The sequence below is a fragment of the Panthera onca genome, chromosome B1, assembly GCF_046562875.1.
Source record: "Panthera onca isolate mPanOnc1 chromosome B1, mPanOnc1 haplotype 2, whole genome shotgun sequence".
Classification (NCBI taxonomy): domain Eukaryota; kingdom Metazoa; phylum Chordata; class Mammalia; order Carnivora; family Felidae; genus Panthera; species Panthera onca.
Window position 1 is genome coordinate 188,846,035 of NC_138342.1, and position 15,876 is coordinate 188,861,910.

The 15,876-nt window shown below is 44.7% G+C and overlaps 2 protein-coding genes across 2 annotated transcripts in view; one reads left to right on the top strand and one right to left on the bottom strand.

Moving 5' to 3' along the window:
• Positions 1-3,020: 3,020 nt before the first annotated feature.
• Positions 3,021-7,017, bottom strand: SLC25A4 (solute carrier family 25 member 4). The gene is made up of 4 exons (XM_060628133.3): positions 6,791-7,017; positions 4,965-5,451; positions 4,300-4,440; positions 3,021-3,461 (listed from the first exon to the last, which is right to left on the bottom strand). Exons 1-4 carry the CDS (start codon positions 6,899-6,901, stop codon positions 3,304-3,306), a joined length of 897 nt encoding a protein of 298 aa, XP_060484116.1. The 5' UTR covers positions 6,902-7,017; the 3' UTR covers positions 3,021-3,303.
• Positions 7,018-13,891: 6,874 nt separating this feature from the next.
• Positions 13,892-15,876, top strand: part of LOC132691544 (uncharacterized) — a 33,895-nt gene continuing 31,910 nt past the window's right edge. Inside the window, exon 1 of the mRNA XM_081795435.1 lies at positions 13,892-14,008. Coding sequence (XP_081651561.1) covers positions 13,892-14,008 — 117 coding nt within the window. The remainder of the gene's footprint in view (positions 14,009-15,876) is intronic.

Consider the following 15,876-nt stretch of genomic DNA (forward strand, 5'->3'; position numbering starts at 1 on the left):
TTTTTTTTTTTTCAAGTAGGCTCCACATCCAACAAGGGGCTTGAACTCGAGAGCCTGAGATTGAGTCACGTGCTCTACCACCTGAGCCACCCAGGTGTCCCCCTTCAGTGGCTCTTTATAGATTGTTGTGTATATATCATGCCTGAAGGAAGCTTAGCCAACACACATATTTTCTCCATAAGGAACATCACTGCCTTCTTGTACTTAGGAACCCAAGACATCACTTCAGTACTGTGCTGGGGGGCCATTTTAAACAGTGAAATCATCGACAAAACACAGAAATGTAAAGGCCTCTTTCTTAAGAGTATGACAGCTGAAACTAGAGGGCAGATCCTATCTGGCCTTGTTTGACCCGTTTTTCGCCACTCGGTGCATACCCAAGAATGAACACAGAGAGGTTAGAAATAGAATTTTAAGAGGAGGCCAGTTTGCAAATACATGATCTTTGATGAGGGTCAACTGTACTTTATCATGGATTGATTAAAAACTGACACTCAAGAGAAACAAAACTTTTAAAAGGAATTCATGGCATGAACTTTGTAAAAATGTATTTTTAAAGACTTGAAAATTGAATGTAAGGCAGCCAGAAATTTCCATCCATTATATGCCCCCACATGCTTGTCCCCTTGCTATACATGTTGAGGATTCCCCCAAACTGGAGGACTTGCCCTTCCCCAGATATTCTGTTGGTTCTTTGTCTGTGGGTTTTAGGTGCATGTTTTCCTCATTCTTGCATTCAACAAACACTAAACAGTGTCTGTTCCCAGGCACCCTTCGGGGCTCCAGGCACGTGGCAGAGAAAAAAATAAAGATCACTGCCCTTGGAGAGCTTCCATTCCCTCCTAGCCCTGCACGTAGTAGGTGTTTGTAAATTTTGCCTCAGCACAAGCCGTGCTGCGTTATTTTATACAAAGTAAAATGGAAAGGAAACAGTTGAGATTTAAACACAGAACAGTTGAGGCAAGTTTGTAAATGTTACCATCATGGGCTAACCTCTGTCATCTTCCATGGTTTTTCTCCTAGACTCAAATATAAAATAAGGTGGCTAAAAAGAAGATGCCTATAGGTGAGCCTGTAAAGGAGAAAATACATTAAAAAGGAAAAGTGCTTTTTTTTTGGCACTGGGGCGTGGGTGGTAGGTAAAAGGAGGGCTGCATTTAGGGAGGAAGTTTTGCAGGAAAGGGGGCTAGTAAGAAATTCCTGGGGGCAGGACACTCAATTCTGAGTTGTTAGTTTAATGTAAACCCTTTTCATCTTCTCAGACTTTCAAGTGTGACAGCTTTGCCCAGTGACAGTGCAGTGAGAGGATTTGTAAAGACAGGATGTCCCCAACCAGATGACAGCAATTCTGACAGAGGCTTAGTTCTGGGAGTTCCTGGTGAATGGAGTAGCTGGAAGGAGGAACTGAGTCAGTGTGCTCTAGCTCTTCTCTTTAAGCAGATCTCCTTTCCCCCAGGGCAGTAGAGATAACTTTAGCAAAAAAAGAGGGGGGAGGGGGGCGGAGCTGACATCTGGGTCACGTGCAGAAAGCAGATAACATGTTACTATTTAATAAATGGGATTCCTCTTCTCCATTTCCCGTCCCATGCCAGGGAGGACCCAGTTAAAGACTGGAAAACAATTTCAGTCCTTGGTTGGTCTATGAAGACTCACCGATCATTCCTTGCTTTCAGTTCCCAGCTGTGTTTCATGGCTCCTCCGTCACCTATTCTTAGGTTTCAAAATACTGCAAGGGCTGCTGGCCTTACTTGAAGATAACACTCCACAAAAGTATCTGCCCTACTAGCCTGGCCTGCTTTTCTTTCCTCTCCATCAGCACCAGAATTTGGACCATTCATATCCTAAGGGTGAAAACAACATGAGGATAACGTATCCAGAAGGCCCCTAACGCTACATGTTTGTGACCTGGCCTTGAAATGGGATCGAGAGACTTTCTTTGTAGTTCCTTAGCCTGTTTCCATCGGCATAGATATCCACTACATTAGGACAGATGTAACCTTGGCTACCGTGGCAAAACAAGCAGTGAGTTTTTCTCCTTGGGAGGGAAGAGTGAGTAGGCACAAGAGCTTGGGAAGGAGGGTAAAGAACAGAAGGTGCAGAGGCGCACCCCCCTCAAACCACCCCCCAGGAAAGATACACGAGACGTGTGCCTGCCTTCCAAGCTTGGCCTAGGACGCAGGGACTGGTTTCCAACGAATGGCTAACAAGCTAGAGCTGCATCAACTATTTGGACTTCAGAACCAAAAGTACTTTCCAACCGGAAATTGTCCTGACTTTTCTCTTGCTCACCAATTTATGAGAGTCAAATGCAAAACTGTCTTTGCCTTCAGGTCTTGCTAAGTTGTCACAGAGAAGACTGCTGGCGGGTCCTTTCTATACCCGTGTATCTAACTCTAGCTGTTTTCTTTCAGGCCCGCGTCTCCTGCCACTCCCCACATTTCATCTGCCCCCTTCTAGTCCTACTCAACCAAGATTATAGTAGACATTACGTTATTTAGTAATGGCCATTTCACTCCTCTCCCTACCCACATTTAAGCTTCTTTCAGAATGAATTCCCGTCTTCCACAGAGCCTAACAGGTATTAAATACTAACCTGTTAACTGACTCTCAATGAATGGTGTCCGCTTGTGAGACTGAAGCACCACCGTTCTCTAAAGGCATTAAGACAGAACATTCCCTAATCTCACAAAATTCTTGAAACTGCTCAGTGTACCCTCAGAGTCCCCGCAGATTGCACGAAAGCACATAAAATAAGGTGGGATTACGAAAGCTATGATCCATGCCACCATGTTGGAGCCTCAAGCACCATGGTATGAGGTAAGACAGAAAGTGCATAAACGTAAAGGGTGAAAGCCCAACTTGAAGCATTGTAGGTACTCACAAGATACACAGTATGATATCTGACATTCAGAAGCTGGGCCACGTTGTTATAAATGAGTCCTGCTAGAAGATCTGCATTGCTGGTCTTATTTTTAAATCCACACGGCAGTTAGTAAGAACTCAGTAAAACAAGGTGTGTTAGTGGTCTTTATTGGGGTGTCACATTAGGTTATCTTCTTCATTATCAGTTCTTCAGTTAATTGTACAAGTATGATAAGTTATTTCATATCTGACGTGGGAATTTAAATGTAAAATAAATACAAAATACATCTGTGGTTTAATGAACACTCAATGAAGCATTTTTTTCTGAGGTATTCCTTTCAGTCTGGTTTTATCCCAGATCTATCTTTTTTACTTCCCATAGGAAAAGTCTATTAAACCACACAATGGATCTGGAACCAATGAACTTGAGTTCTGATTCCATTAGACGTATTTTTTGATCTCATCATACAATACCAATACGAAAGCTCCGCCCATGCCTCTCAACACATTGGACCAGGCACCTTTGAAGAAAGCCTTGGCTCCTTCATCTTTTGCAATCTTCCTCCAGCAGTCCACCGTCCCAGTGTACATGATGTCCGCTGTGGAAACAAATGTCGGTAAGGGCTCCAGAATTCTGGAGGAAAGAGGCTTTTCCTCTGAAAGACATCTGCACAGTTAGAAAAGTCAGTCACTTCAGCTCTAGGCATCCTGCTAAGCACCCCCTTCCTTGCATAACTAGCAGGCAGCATCTTTTGTCAAGCCCACTCCTTCAACCCAAGATCAAGTGAAGAACTGGGGCCGTTAACCAGCTCACCCACACGTGGTCAAGCTGTACAATCAGGGGATCGGGTGGAGCGGGAAGTATTAAGCTAGACGGTCCCCTTTTTTATGGGTGAGAAAACAGGTGGAGTCTCAGATTCTGCTGCCCAAGAGGACACCGTTAAAAGAGACACAGCTATTAAGCTGAACCATATGGCACTAAGGTTTGACTTTTTGACCTCAAAAATGGCAATTTCCTATGTTTCGATCTATGGCAGCCAAAACCGCTCCAGGCCATCTCACCCAACAAAAACATCCTCTCCCACTAACACCTATAGTAGCAAGATGACAGAAGCAAGAATTATTTTGAAATAAACGAATTAATTCATTTTCTGTGTTTCTGTACCCAGGCCCTAAGGGAAAAGGGCCTAAGGCCTCTATAATACTAGTCGAGTCACATCTCGACATCTCATTTTTGATGTTCTTATCCCTTTGATAGAAGCAAATTCTCTTCTCTAAAGGACCAGCTGACCGTGCGAGGGGGGGACTGATCGTAAGTTTTCTTTCCTAAGTCCTTATCAGATCATTTTAACGAGGAGAATAGTGAAGACTGGAAGGAGCACTGACTGGTGTTCTCCTTGGGCAGAGAAATGAGAGACCCACAGGTGTCAAGCTTACCCCCTTTCCGGCCAGACTGCATCATCATCCTACGGCGGACAGTGTCAAAGGGGTAGGACACCAGCCCCGCGACCGCTGTCACGCTCTGGGCAATCATCCAGCTCACAATAATGTGCACATTCTTGGGGTCAGGCAACATCCCTGTGTGCAGAGGCGAGAAGCCAAATGGCTATGAAGTGATTTCTCTCAGCAGCTCAGCAAAAAGCAGGAAGGGATGGAGAAGAGGCTACCATGCCTCCAACTCCATGCCCTACCCTTCTGGAAGGACCTGACCTTTGTGGGGCGCCTCACAAATAACCAGGCAGCCAGCCAAAGCTGGGGGCTGCCCTCGGGATCCAGGGAACCCCGAGTTCTGCCCAAGGAACAGGGCATGTGAAGGAGGTCCCCGAGTTCCAAGTCGTGAGTGACAGAGCTGTGGCAAGGGGGAAGCAGGCTCCCCTTCTCCCTCTCTGAGTAACTCCAGGCCAGAGTTTATTTCAGTAGAGGACAAGGAGAGCCCTTTAGCCATTTATCCACACCGTACCACCTCATTCAGAAGCTTCAGTTTAGCCCAGGGGCTAGGGGAGAAAAAACCCAAGATTAATAAATAGAAGGTCCTCTGTGAGTGACAGACCCCTAGGGACCTTCCTCCTCCCCACTCCGCACCCCGAGGCCCCCTCTCTCACCCTTGGCAGTATCATAAACTCCAAAGTAGGCAGCTCTGTAGATAATGATGCCCTGGACAGAGACGCTGAAACCCTGGTAGAGACCCTTCAGGCCATCAGACTTGAAGATCTTGGTGAGACAGTCGCCCAGACCACTGAACTCACGCTGGGCAGCACCCTTGCCCACGTCGGCAGCCAACCTGGTCCTAGCAAAGTCCAGTGGGTAGACAAAGCAGAGGGAGGTGGCCCCAGCTGCCCCACCGGAAGCCAGGTTACCGGCAAAGTAGCGCCAGAATTGCTTATGCCGGTCCACGCCCCCCAGGAAGATCTGCTTGTACTTGTCCTTGAAGGCGAAGTTGAGAGCTTGGGTGGGGAAGTAACGGATCACGTTGGCCAGGTTACCCCTCCAGAAGGAGAGAAAGCCCTGCTCCTTGGGGATTCTCACCACACAATCAATGATCCCTTTGTACTGCTTCTCAGCACTGATCTGTTTGCTGGCATGCTGGACCTGTGGGGGGAGGAGAGGGGAGGGCGGAAGGAATTGGGTGAGGACGGCCAGAGCAGGGGGCAAGGGGGGGGGGGGGGGGGCGGAATGGAAAGAGGATAGGAGGAAAATGAATGCTTACCATTCCCTGATTTTCTTTCTTAAATAAATGGGGAAATCAGATATCAAGTCCAAATAAATATGTCGGCTAGTTGGATAACAAGCCAAAAAATCCAATATTGCCCCACTTATCAGGGCATTTGAGAGAAACGGTTCTTCCCCAAATAAACTGAAAATATTTCATTGTAAACAGAGTCATGTATGCACTACATTTTCCCTAGGTTCCAGAACTGTATTGGGGGCTCAAAGGGAGGTAAAGGGCCCTGCCCTAAAGGGCCCCTGCTCTAATTTAACAGACAGGATGGGCAGGAGCTAATGATTCTTCAATTTCACGGAGTCTCCCTGGAGACCAGGATCTCTGAGTACTAGATGCTCTAACAGAAGAAGGAGAATAAATCCACCAGATATTAGAGCGTGAAAAATTTCAAGCAGATTATGCAAGTAACTAATTATTGAGGGGTCTGTTGCTGTTTGCAAGTGAGCAATTTGTTGGGGTTTTTCTTTATGATAATTTTGACTCCCAAACTGAGGAGGCCCAGTTTCTCATTGAGGGGCCCTTGCCTTCGGGGCAAGTAGAGAAAAACACGATGGAGATGATGATAAACCAGAGATCAGGCTGCAGAGGAAAAGATTTGGGGACAGGGTAAGACAATCTGAATTTACTCTAAAAACTGCTACTTAATCTGTCAAAACCTGTTTCTTCCGCTGCGAAACCGGGGAGAAAATTCCTTACAGAGGTTATGCAAAGATAAATAATATATATGTCAGCCTACAGCGTTAGTGCGTGGGTCACAGTAAGCTGGCTTTTGAGTAACAATTATTTTGAGGTTTTTTATTGTAGACGGTGGATGCACGGGGGAAAAGGTGCAACGAACACTGAAAATCAAAAGGTGAGGCCGACCTATGAGGCCTAAGCGGAGCGTCAGTGCCGTCCCAGGAGCAGGATCTGGCTGGCGGTAACCCACTCGGGGTGGCTTTCCATATATAGACACCCGAACGCAGGGCGCCACCCGACACCAGGAATCTGCTACTGACGCTGGACCTGTCTCTACGCAGAGGGCACCTTCCCCTTCCAGTAGGCCGGGCGGCGGGGCCTGTGGCCTAGCACAGATTTGCGGCGGCCGGCCCGGTCCCCGCGCCCGCGCGCCCCCGCGCCGCTGCAGCTCGCCCGCGCCCCGCGCGCCCCGCCGGGCCCGCACCAGGCTGGCCGCGCCGCGCCGCGCCGCGCCCGCGCCGTCCTTACCTGCAGCAGCAGTTTGACCCTCTCGATTGGGGCGACCGCGGTCTTGGACACGGCAGCGGCGACGCCGCCGGCCAGGAAATCCTTCAGGAAGCTCAAGGCGTGATCAGTCATGGTGACAGCCGGGCGCACACAGCCTCCGGGAGCCGCGCTCTCGCTCTCGCCTCCGCCCGGCCAGGCACGGCCGCCCGCTCTCCGTCCCTGCGCGACGCGAAGGGGCCGCTCGCGTCGCCCCGCAGCCCTCCTTATATCCCCCGCCCAGTCTCTCGCGAGAGGAGGAGGGACCCCGGGGCCGTGCGCGCCGTGCGCATTGGCTGGGCAGGTGCCTGGACACCCCCTCGCCGTCCCCCTCCTCGGCAGAGGGCAACCGGGGCGAAGGCGCTTCCGGGAGGCAGGGGTGGGCCGGGGGCTGTGCCTTCGGCTTGGGACGTTTAAAGGGCAAATTCATGTTATCTGTCCCGGCGAGCGGAGGGAACACCGTGTCTCCGCAGCATGTGGGCCGCTGTATTTATAGCACAAGGAGGCTTAGGCTGGGGCCGACCTGGGGACCGACGCCTCCAGCAGGGCTTGCTTTAACCTCGGGCCTGCACGGGACCCCCTCCTGGCCAAGGGATTTCAGGCTGGGTTTCCCCCCCCCCCCCTTCCTCCTAACGGTTTCCCTCACCAGGCTCACTGCTTGGATTTGGGCCCCTTCGGAGTTGCGTGCTCTCGAAAATAAATCAAGATCCTCCAAAATAAATGCTAACGTCGCTTGATGCTGTGATTACCTCATAATCTGGCAACCTGCCGAATCCCCTCTTCCCTCCATTCAGTCATTCAGTCATTGATCCTACCATGAAATACTTACGTCCTGGCATTCAATGCCACCAGGAAAGGTCGAGTGCAGGGGGGACTCCAAGAACGGGGGCCTTACAGGACACTTCTTTTGAAAATCCCTTAAGGGCTTAATGTGCTGTTTTGCTGTCAACGGAATCTCAGGACACTTTCTGGGCAGAATGTTCTCAAGGCAGCTGTCGGCTTCTTGAGGGTCACTGCTGTTAGCCTTTCCATTGGAGTTGCTGGGTGAGTGTGGTATCGAGTCAGAGAAGGTCGAATCCTTGACTGTATTTGCCCCCTTTTTAATAGGCACCTGGGACATATGCTCTCTAGTCTTAGGAAACTGATTGCAACTTCGTGTCGGGTTGTTGGTTTTTTTTTTTTTTTTTAATGTATTACTATGAACTTTGATTTTCCTTTTTTTTTTTTTTTTTTTTTGTAGGCCATTCACATAATCATGCAGGTTTTCAAATACAGCTGTTCCTTCCCCTAGAATGATTGCAATTGGCTTTTAACTGTAAACGCTCCACTCAGGTTTCTTCTCATGTTTGTACATTTGACAAAGTTTATGCATTTTTTCACAAGCTTGCTGATGAATGCAGACCTCATGTTAGGTAATTGAACTCAGCTGTGTGACGCCCTGGGTATGGAAACTTCAGCAGAGAGAGGTCACTGGTTGGGTGCCGGGACCACAAAGGGTATGCATTTATCTGAGGTCGGGCAGGCAAGAGTCCAGAAATCTAGGTGAGCAGTATGAAGGCTAGCCAATGCATGCTTACCAAGGTCAGAGCAGGCAGAAGGTTAAGAATTCAGCATAAACGGAAAAGCCATTTATGCATTCATTCAACAGTCACGAGCATTTATCGTGTACCAGGAACAAAGTTTGGCCCTGTGCATTCGCTATGAGATGGTTCAGTCTCCCAAGAAACTAACAGTTTAGCAGTGGACATATTTATCCCTTGTTGAGCTTTATTTGGTACAGCTTCACATACAGATTTTCATGGATCAACAAAATGCACATAATAGTGTACTGGGTTCCATTCTGCTAACATTGAGCAGTTGCCTAAACCATTTTCCTTATGCGATAGAGATGTTTCTTATTTTCACTATGAAAAATAATGCTGTTACATACTTGCACAAAGTTCATTTTCCCCTTTGTGATTTTTCCTTCTCTTTTCTCTTTCCTAAAGTGGAACAGATTAAATGCCTTAAAAGATTTTTAGCTCTTGCTACATACTGAGAAGTTGCTCTTCAGAAATAATGCAGCCCGCCGGCAGGGTCAATGGGTTATGGACCCTCCTCCAACACTGTCTTAAAAAAAAAAAAGCATCTTTTAGTTATTTGTGCCATTTAATTAGGTCTAATTTGCACATCTTTGCTATGGAACTGCCCATACTCCATGTGATTCCATTTAGTTTGTCAGGGTTTTCCTTTTGTATACATTTTTTTTTTTTTTTTTTTTTTTTTTGGGACAGAGAGAGACAGAGCATGAACGGGGGAGGGGCAGAGAGAGAGGGAGACACAGAATCGGAAGCAGGCTCCAGGCTCCGAGCCGTCAGCCCAGAGCCCGACGCGGGGCTCGAACTCATGGACCGCGAGATCGTGACCTGGCTGAAGTCGGACGCTTAACCGACTGCGCCACCCAGGCGCCCCTGTATACATTTTTTTTAATTAAAAACTTTTTAACCTTTTTTTTTTACTTTATTTATTTATTTATTTTTTTTAATTTACATCCAAGTTAGTTAACATACAGTGCAATAATGATCTCAGCAGTAGATTCCATAATGCCCCTTACCCATTTAGCCCATCCCCCCTCCCACACCCCCTCCAGGAACCCTCTGTTTGTTCTCCATATTTATGAGTCTCTTATGCTTTGGTCCCGCTCCCTGTTTTTATATTATTTTTGCTTCCCTTTTTTTGTAAATTTTTAATCTTCGGTGACTGCCTATGGCGTGAAAGCAGAGTATGTATCTGTATTTATAATTCTTTATATATTTGGAGCAATAAATATGTGTTGAGCAGTGTTCATTTTGTTTTCTTTTGATACTTAAAAAAAATTGTTTTAGTGTTTATTTTTGAGAGAGAGAGACAGAGGGTGAGCAGGGGAGGGGCTGAGAGAGAGGGAGACACAGAATCCCAAGCAGGCTGCAGGCTCTGAGCTGTCAGCACAGAGCCCTACATGGAGCTTGAACCCATGAACTGTGAGATCGTGACATCCAACGTCGGATGCTTAACCGACTGAGCCACCCAGGCGCTTTGATTTACTTTTTTTTTCTTTTGATACTTTTTATTACATTGATCTAACAGTGCTATATATTTAAATACAAGCAGATCCCTGTTACAATGATATACTTCATGTTCTGATATAAATGTATCTCTTTCGCAGATTAGTCTATCTGTCCTACTAGCCTATTTCCTTCTACTTCTTTTGATCTCATCTCATACTGTACCATTCTCGGGTATCCCAACACTAAATCTTAAGTAGATATCTCCTTTTCTCCATTATTTGTCTTAGATTACTAATGCTAGTTTGTCATATATGAAGTTCTTAAGTAGTTTTAATGAATGAAATCACCACATCGTGACTTATTTATTTGATCACCGATCTTCAAAAAAATAAGACAACTTATATGTGATTCTACAACCACTTAAAAAACAGAAAGTTTTGTCTGCCTATATGTCTGGATTTGTCTTTCCTCTCAAGGTATTCAATTATTTAAATATCACTAGACAATTTTTAATAGATATTAAAATGAAATATTAATATATTCACTCAGGAAGTATTATCATCTTTTTACACTTGATTTTACTAGTCACAGTTTTTTATGTTTTCTAAATGGAAGGTATCGCATTTCTCCTTGGCTTCTGTCCAATTATCCCGTCGTGTCAGGTGACCTATAGCTGGAATCCTTGACAAGAGGTTTTCCACGGAAATTCCTACACTGTCCTCTCCCTCCACGGGCTTTCTCAGAAAAGAGAGGCCTCAGATGTCCTCAGGAGCATGAGCTGCCCGCGATCACAAGATCAATGTATCACTTACACAGGCAGGGCAGAGAATGGCACCCAGCAGAACATGTGTCCACCTGCCAGTCCCAGCACTCTGTGGCTTTCTGCCAGCATGAGAATGGCCAGGGTATCTAGGAGATAAGAGAGACAACTCTGCCTTCAAATGTGGCATAGAGTCCTGGAGGCTGGCGGGTGGGGGGACAGGGCTATATAGAAATGAGAGCAAGGTATTGAGCCAGTCTCTTTTGAATTTGAATTTGAATTTTTAAATTCATGTTTATTTATTTTATTTTGAGAGATAGAGAGAGAGAGTGAGCATGAGCAGGGGAGGGGCAGAGAGAGAAAGAGAGAGAGAGAGAGGGATAGAGAGAATCCCAAGCAGGCTCTGCACCATAAGCACAGAGCCCCCCGTGGAGCTCGATCTCACGAACTGTGAGATCATAACCTGTGCCAAAATCAGGAGTTGGAAGCTTAACCAACTGAGCCACCCAGGCGCCCCATCTTTTTGGCTTTTTTTTAGTGGAAACTTTAAGGAATCTTTGATATTTTACCAGACTTGGAATAGAGAACGGGAGCTGCTAAAGAGGAAAAGGTACAGGAAATAAAGAAAAACACTTAAGGGTTTGCTGATCGTGGTGATAATGCAATGCCCGTGTGTAGGTATATATCTAAAACTGTTAATAATTAGTACATACCATTACTATTTGTTAATGGTAAATTTCCCCATTAAGCAAAGAGGAATTAATTCTGAGAACTTATTGTTTTGATGGCATAAGACCACATATAAATTTCTGAATTTCACTCAAAAGTATTCACACTGATGCATTGCTTCCAAAAAGGCAAAAGAAAAGAAATGCAATATTTCTCTGCCATTCTTGCTCATTAGCTTATCAAGTGAGAACAATGCCTTAATTAACAAATCCTTTATAACCAGGTGCCATTAAAGTCCTTATCAAAGCACACACACACACACACACACACACACACCACATACCTTTGTAAGTAGTGGGTATTCCTACAAAATGCTTCAACTACTAGTCCCTATTGTAGCTAATGCCAGGGAAAATTATGAAACTACAACAATGTGTCTTTTTTTTTTTTTTAACCCACTGTTCATTCTAGAAGCTTTTTACCCTTTAGTGGTCCACTCCTTAGGGTATGCGTTTTCCTCCTACTCTCCCACACCAAAATAGAAATGATCGGAACCATTAGCACCCAATTGATTCACTCATTCATTTACTTTTTTTCTTTTTTCATCTCTCAACAAACGTTATCGGATCCTCACTTCAGACACCCAAAACTTTGTAGGGTACTGGTGATATGAAAATCAGAAAGGTAAGAGTGTGGTGTCTACAAGGCCATTCCAGTGCAGGGGGTGACAGGGTCCAACGAGGGCTCCGGTTGTCTTCCCAGGTGAATAACTTTCAATGTGGCACCTCAGAGTTTGTGTTTTTAACGGCGTATGAATGCTTCTGAAACAAAAAGCTTTGCTAGAAAGATTTTAGGCACCATTATTTAAAGGCTATGATTTCTGGGGGCAGAGGAGCCCCTGAATCATAAAATAAATAAATGGTCAGAGGGACTTGTTTTCCTGGAAAGCCCTTATCCCTGGAGAGTTCGCTCACTGGGCTGCCGGAGGCAGGGGAGCCTGGCACCCCACTCCCCAACTAACACAGGCAGATCCCCTCCTTCCTAAAGAAAATTCCATAACTTCTCTCCCATTCATAATCTTAGCACCCCTCCTTACTTTCTCCAAGACTCCAACAAGCATATTCGGTATTTTATGGCGCAAGTAAGCTTAATTGTATGGATAGTAATAACGCCTCCGACTATAAGTATCTATCTACCTTCCATGTGGACACTTCTCGTTTCGGACTTGCATTCTCTGTGAATAAAGCCATTATTCACTGGGAGTTGCCTTGATTGATTTTTAAGTACGTCTTGAACTGGCTTCCCTAGTAGTTAGTGTTTCATACAACCTACCAACTGTGTTTTTTAAAAGTTTTTGTTTGAGTAACCTCCACACCCAACGTGGGGCTTGAATTCGTGACTCCAAGATCAAGAGTCGCTCACTATTCCTACAGAGTCAACCAGGCACCTCCCCCCCGCCCCCCTTACAAATCTTTTTTTTTTATTTTTTTTTTTTAACGTTTATTTATTTTTGGGACAGAGAGAGACAGAGCATGAACAGGGGAGGGGCAGAGAGAGAGGGAGACACAGAATCGGAAGCAGGCTCCAGGCTCCGAGCCATCAGCCCAGAGCCGGACGCGGGGCTCGAACTCACGGACCGCGAGACCGTGACCTGAGCTGAAGTCGGACTCTTAACCGACTGAGTCACCCAGGCACCCCCGACAAATCATTTTTAAAAACATTTCAGTGAATTCTGTAAGTCTGTCTCTGACCTGTATACTAAAATGGCATGCCATCTTTTTTATGATTTAGGGGCTCATCTGCTTTCACTTCATCAACAGGACAATCCCTGTTACTATTAAAATCAATGTTATCAGAGAGGCCATTTTTGCTCTGTACTGTTGAATAACAATATTTTGCTATTTTAACGCATAAGGGTTTTCCCCCCTATATGCTTCTTTTAGCCCATGACCCTTTTCTCATGCAGATAGATAGATATTCTGTGTTGTTGCCTCAGAAAAAAGAAAACACTCAGAAAGCAGAGAGAAAATAAAAACAATTCTTGGCATTAGAATTTCCAAAAGAAGAGAAAGATTTCAAGTATGAACAGTAGATCTGGGAGAATACCTAAAGGAAAGTGAATTTTCCTGCCCACCCCATCCTTCTAAAGAGTATATCAAATTTTCCCAAGCCTGGGGAGAAAGGAGGTTATGTTAGAGAGGAAGCAAGGACCAAGATGTTAGTGGGGGTCCTTGAGAAACAGGGGCTCTGTACTCTCCCCCGCAGCTCAGAGAGGCAGCAAGAAGCAGGAGAGAAAAGGCCGGGTGATGTTTTAGTACGCACGTCTATCCAAGTAGCGTAAGGGAGGAGGTGAACAAATCCCAGCCCCTATCAGTCGGTTAAGCGTCCGACTTCGGCTCAGGTCATGACCTTGAGGTCCGTGAGTTCCAGCCCCGCATCGGGCTCTGTGCTGATGGCTCAGAGCCTGGAGCCTGTTTCCGATTCTGTGTCTCCCTCTTTCTCTGACCCTCCCCCGTTCATGCTCTGTCTCTCTCTGTCTCAAAATTAAATAAACGTTAAAAAAAAAAAAATTATACAAATCCCAGCCCCTGTAGGTTAGTCTCCCAGTGTGAAGGGCCCCAGATAGCCCCCATGAAGTTTCTCCTGCCCCAGGAGGTGTGGGAGCAGCAGAATAACATTTTGTACCCAAGGACAACAAGGTTAGCTGAAAACAAGCCAGACCTGAAGAGCTTCATGGTTGGAAATGAGGCAAATGTCGAGTGACCTTGATGGAGCAGTGACTGAAGACCAGAGGCGATAAGGACCTGGCCTCTGATGCCAGCATGGATAGGTGAAGATCAGACCATATGCTCCCCCCTTCCTACCCTTAGTACTCCAGAAATCCCTGGAATTTAGATGTAAATCATTGCAAAAAGGGGAGAGAGAAGGGGACCCCAATTGTTTTCACCACTTGGCAGTATGGAGTCTCTTAATAGAGATTAAGTTGCCTCATACAGTTGAGTTTCTAGGCCAGTATTTGTATTTGCTATAGTATTTTCTTAGTTTTAAAAGAAAATATATTGAAGACATATCATAATTTTGGAAATTCTTTACTGTTGCTTGTTCCATCAAGCACATTTATTTAAGAAGGAGATACAGACTTAATTGACAGAAAGTGAGAGAGAGAGAGAATGGCGGTGGAGGGACTTCAGGGCTAGAACTATAGTTATAGAAAACTACAGTTCTCCTTTTGAAGTTCTATGAAACTCCAGCTTATGCATTATTTAAATGGCTAAACTAAATAGGTACAACTTACTCTTGGAGCATATACGTTCCATGATACCGTCAACATAATAGTTGTTCCGTAAATGCTGTTGAATGAATAAGAAATGATGTGCCTCGATTTCTAGTGCAATAGTTCTCAACTTTTGCAGAAGCGGAGCACATGTAACCCGCCATAATTTTTGTGGAGCACTATGAAATATAGGCATATGGAATTTCATCATATAAAGTAGGAGTAATTATACTAGCAGAAATATGATTGTAATAATGGTCTGCCATATAAAACTCACAGCCACTTTAATAGTTGGCTTATCAATCTCTCCTTGTAGCTCTAGCAAATTTTCCTTTACGTATTTTAGGCTTTAATTTTAAAGGAATACAAGATTTGAATTGTTATACTTTCCTGGTATATTTAACTTTTTATCATTAAGTTGTGGTCCTTTTTATCTGCAGTGATGTTTTTGCCTTAAAGTCTTTTCCCTCTAAAGGAACAGGGCAATACCTGCTGTCATTTGGTCTGCATTTTCCTAGTTTATCTTTTTCTAACCCTTTACTCTGAGTTCAGAGTATTTTATTTATTTCAGAGTTCTGTGTGTTTTATGTATGTTCCCTGTAAAGTTCTATATGTTATTTTTTTCCTTAAAAAACAAAGTTAATACTTTTATTCTTTTAGCTAGAGAGTTTGGATCCATTTCCACTTATCATGACAACTGATATGTTTTAAATTTTATATTGAAGTAATTGTAGATTCAAAGGAAGTTGCAAAGAAACTAGTATTCATATTTAAAATTTTTATTTCTGTCACTTTATTTTATGCTTTCTATTCGTCTTCCTTCTGAACGCTTTTGAAAGTCAACATTTACATTACTTACTTTCCATGACTATCCTACATCAACCATTTTATGTGTTTCTGAGTTACTTATTAAGGTATTCATAACACCATCATTGTTATTAATTACTTGGGTGGCTATTATTTTGTCAGGTTTCAAGATTGCCAAGCTTCCTTTCTTAGCTTATTTTGGCACTGGGCGTCTCTTGGGACCATGAGGCAGGTTATTCACTGCTATGGGAAGCACTAAAGTCAAGGTGACAAGGAATTGACCCAGCCATCAAATACACATAGCTTGCCATGGAGAAGTTGTGCTCTGGGATAAAATGATTGAATTTCATAACATTTTTCAACGTGGCCACTAGGGGGAGATCACATGTAGCTATTCTCAAAAGAGTACCTATTCGAGGTCTCCAATTTTTACTAAAAACCTGTCAATAGTTCACTAAGGAGAAACTAAGGGGAAAAAAACCCTCCCTACTTTTAAAAAGGCATGCAAGTGAAGTCTCAAAATAGTAGGCAAAAA

Coding starts and splice junctions, on each gene's coding strand:
- SLC25A4 (XM_060628133.3), bottom strand. CDS start 6,901: ATGACTGATCACGCCTTGAGCTTCCTGAAGGATTTCCTGGCCGGCGGC. Junction 5,452..6,790: donor GGGTCAAACTGCTGCTGCAG/GTAAGGACGGCG, acceptor CTCCCCCCACAG/GTCCAGCATGCCAGCAAACA. Junction 4,441..4,964: donor AGTTTATGATACTGCCAAGG/GTGAGAGAGGGG, acceptor CTCTGCACACAG/GGATGTTGCCTGACCCCAAG.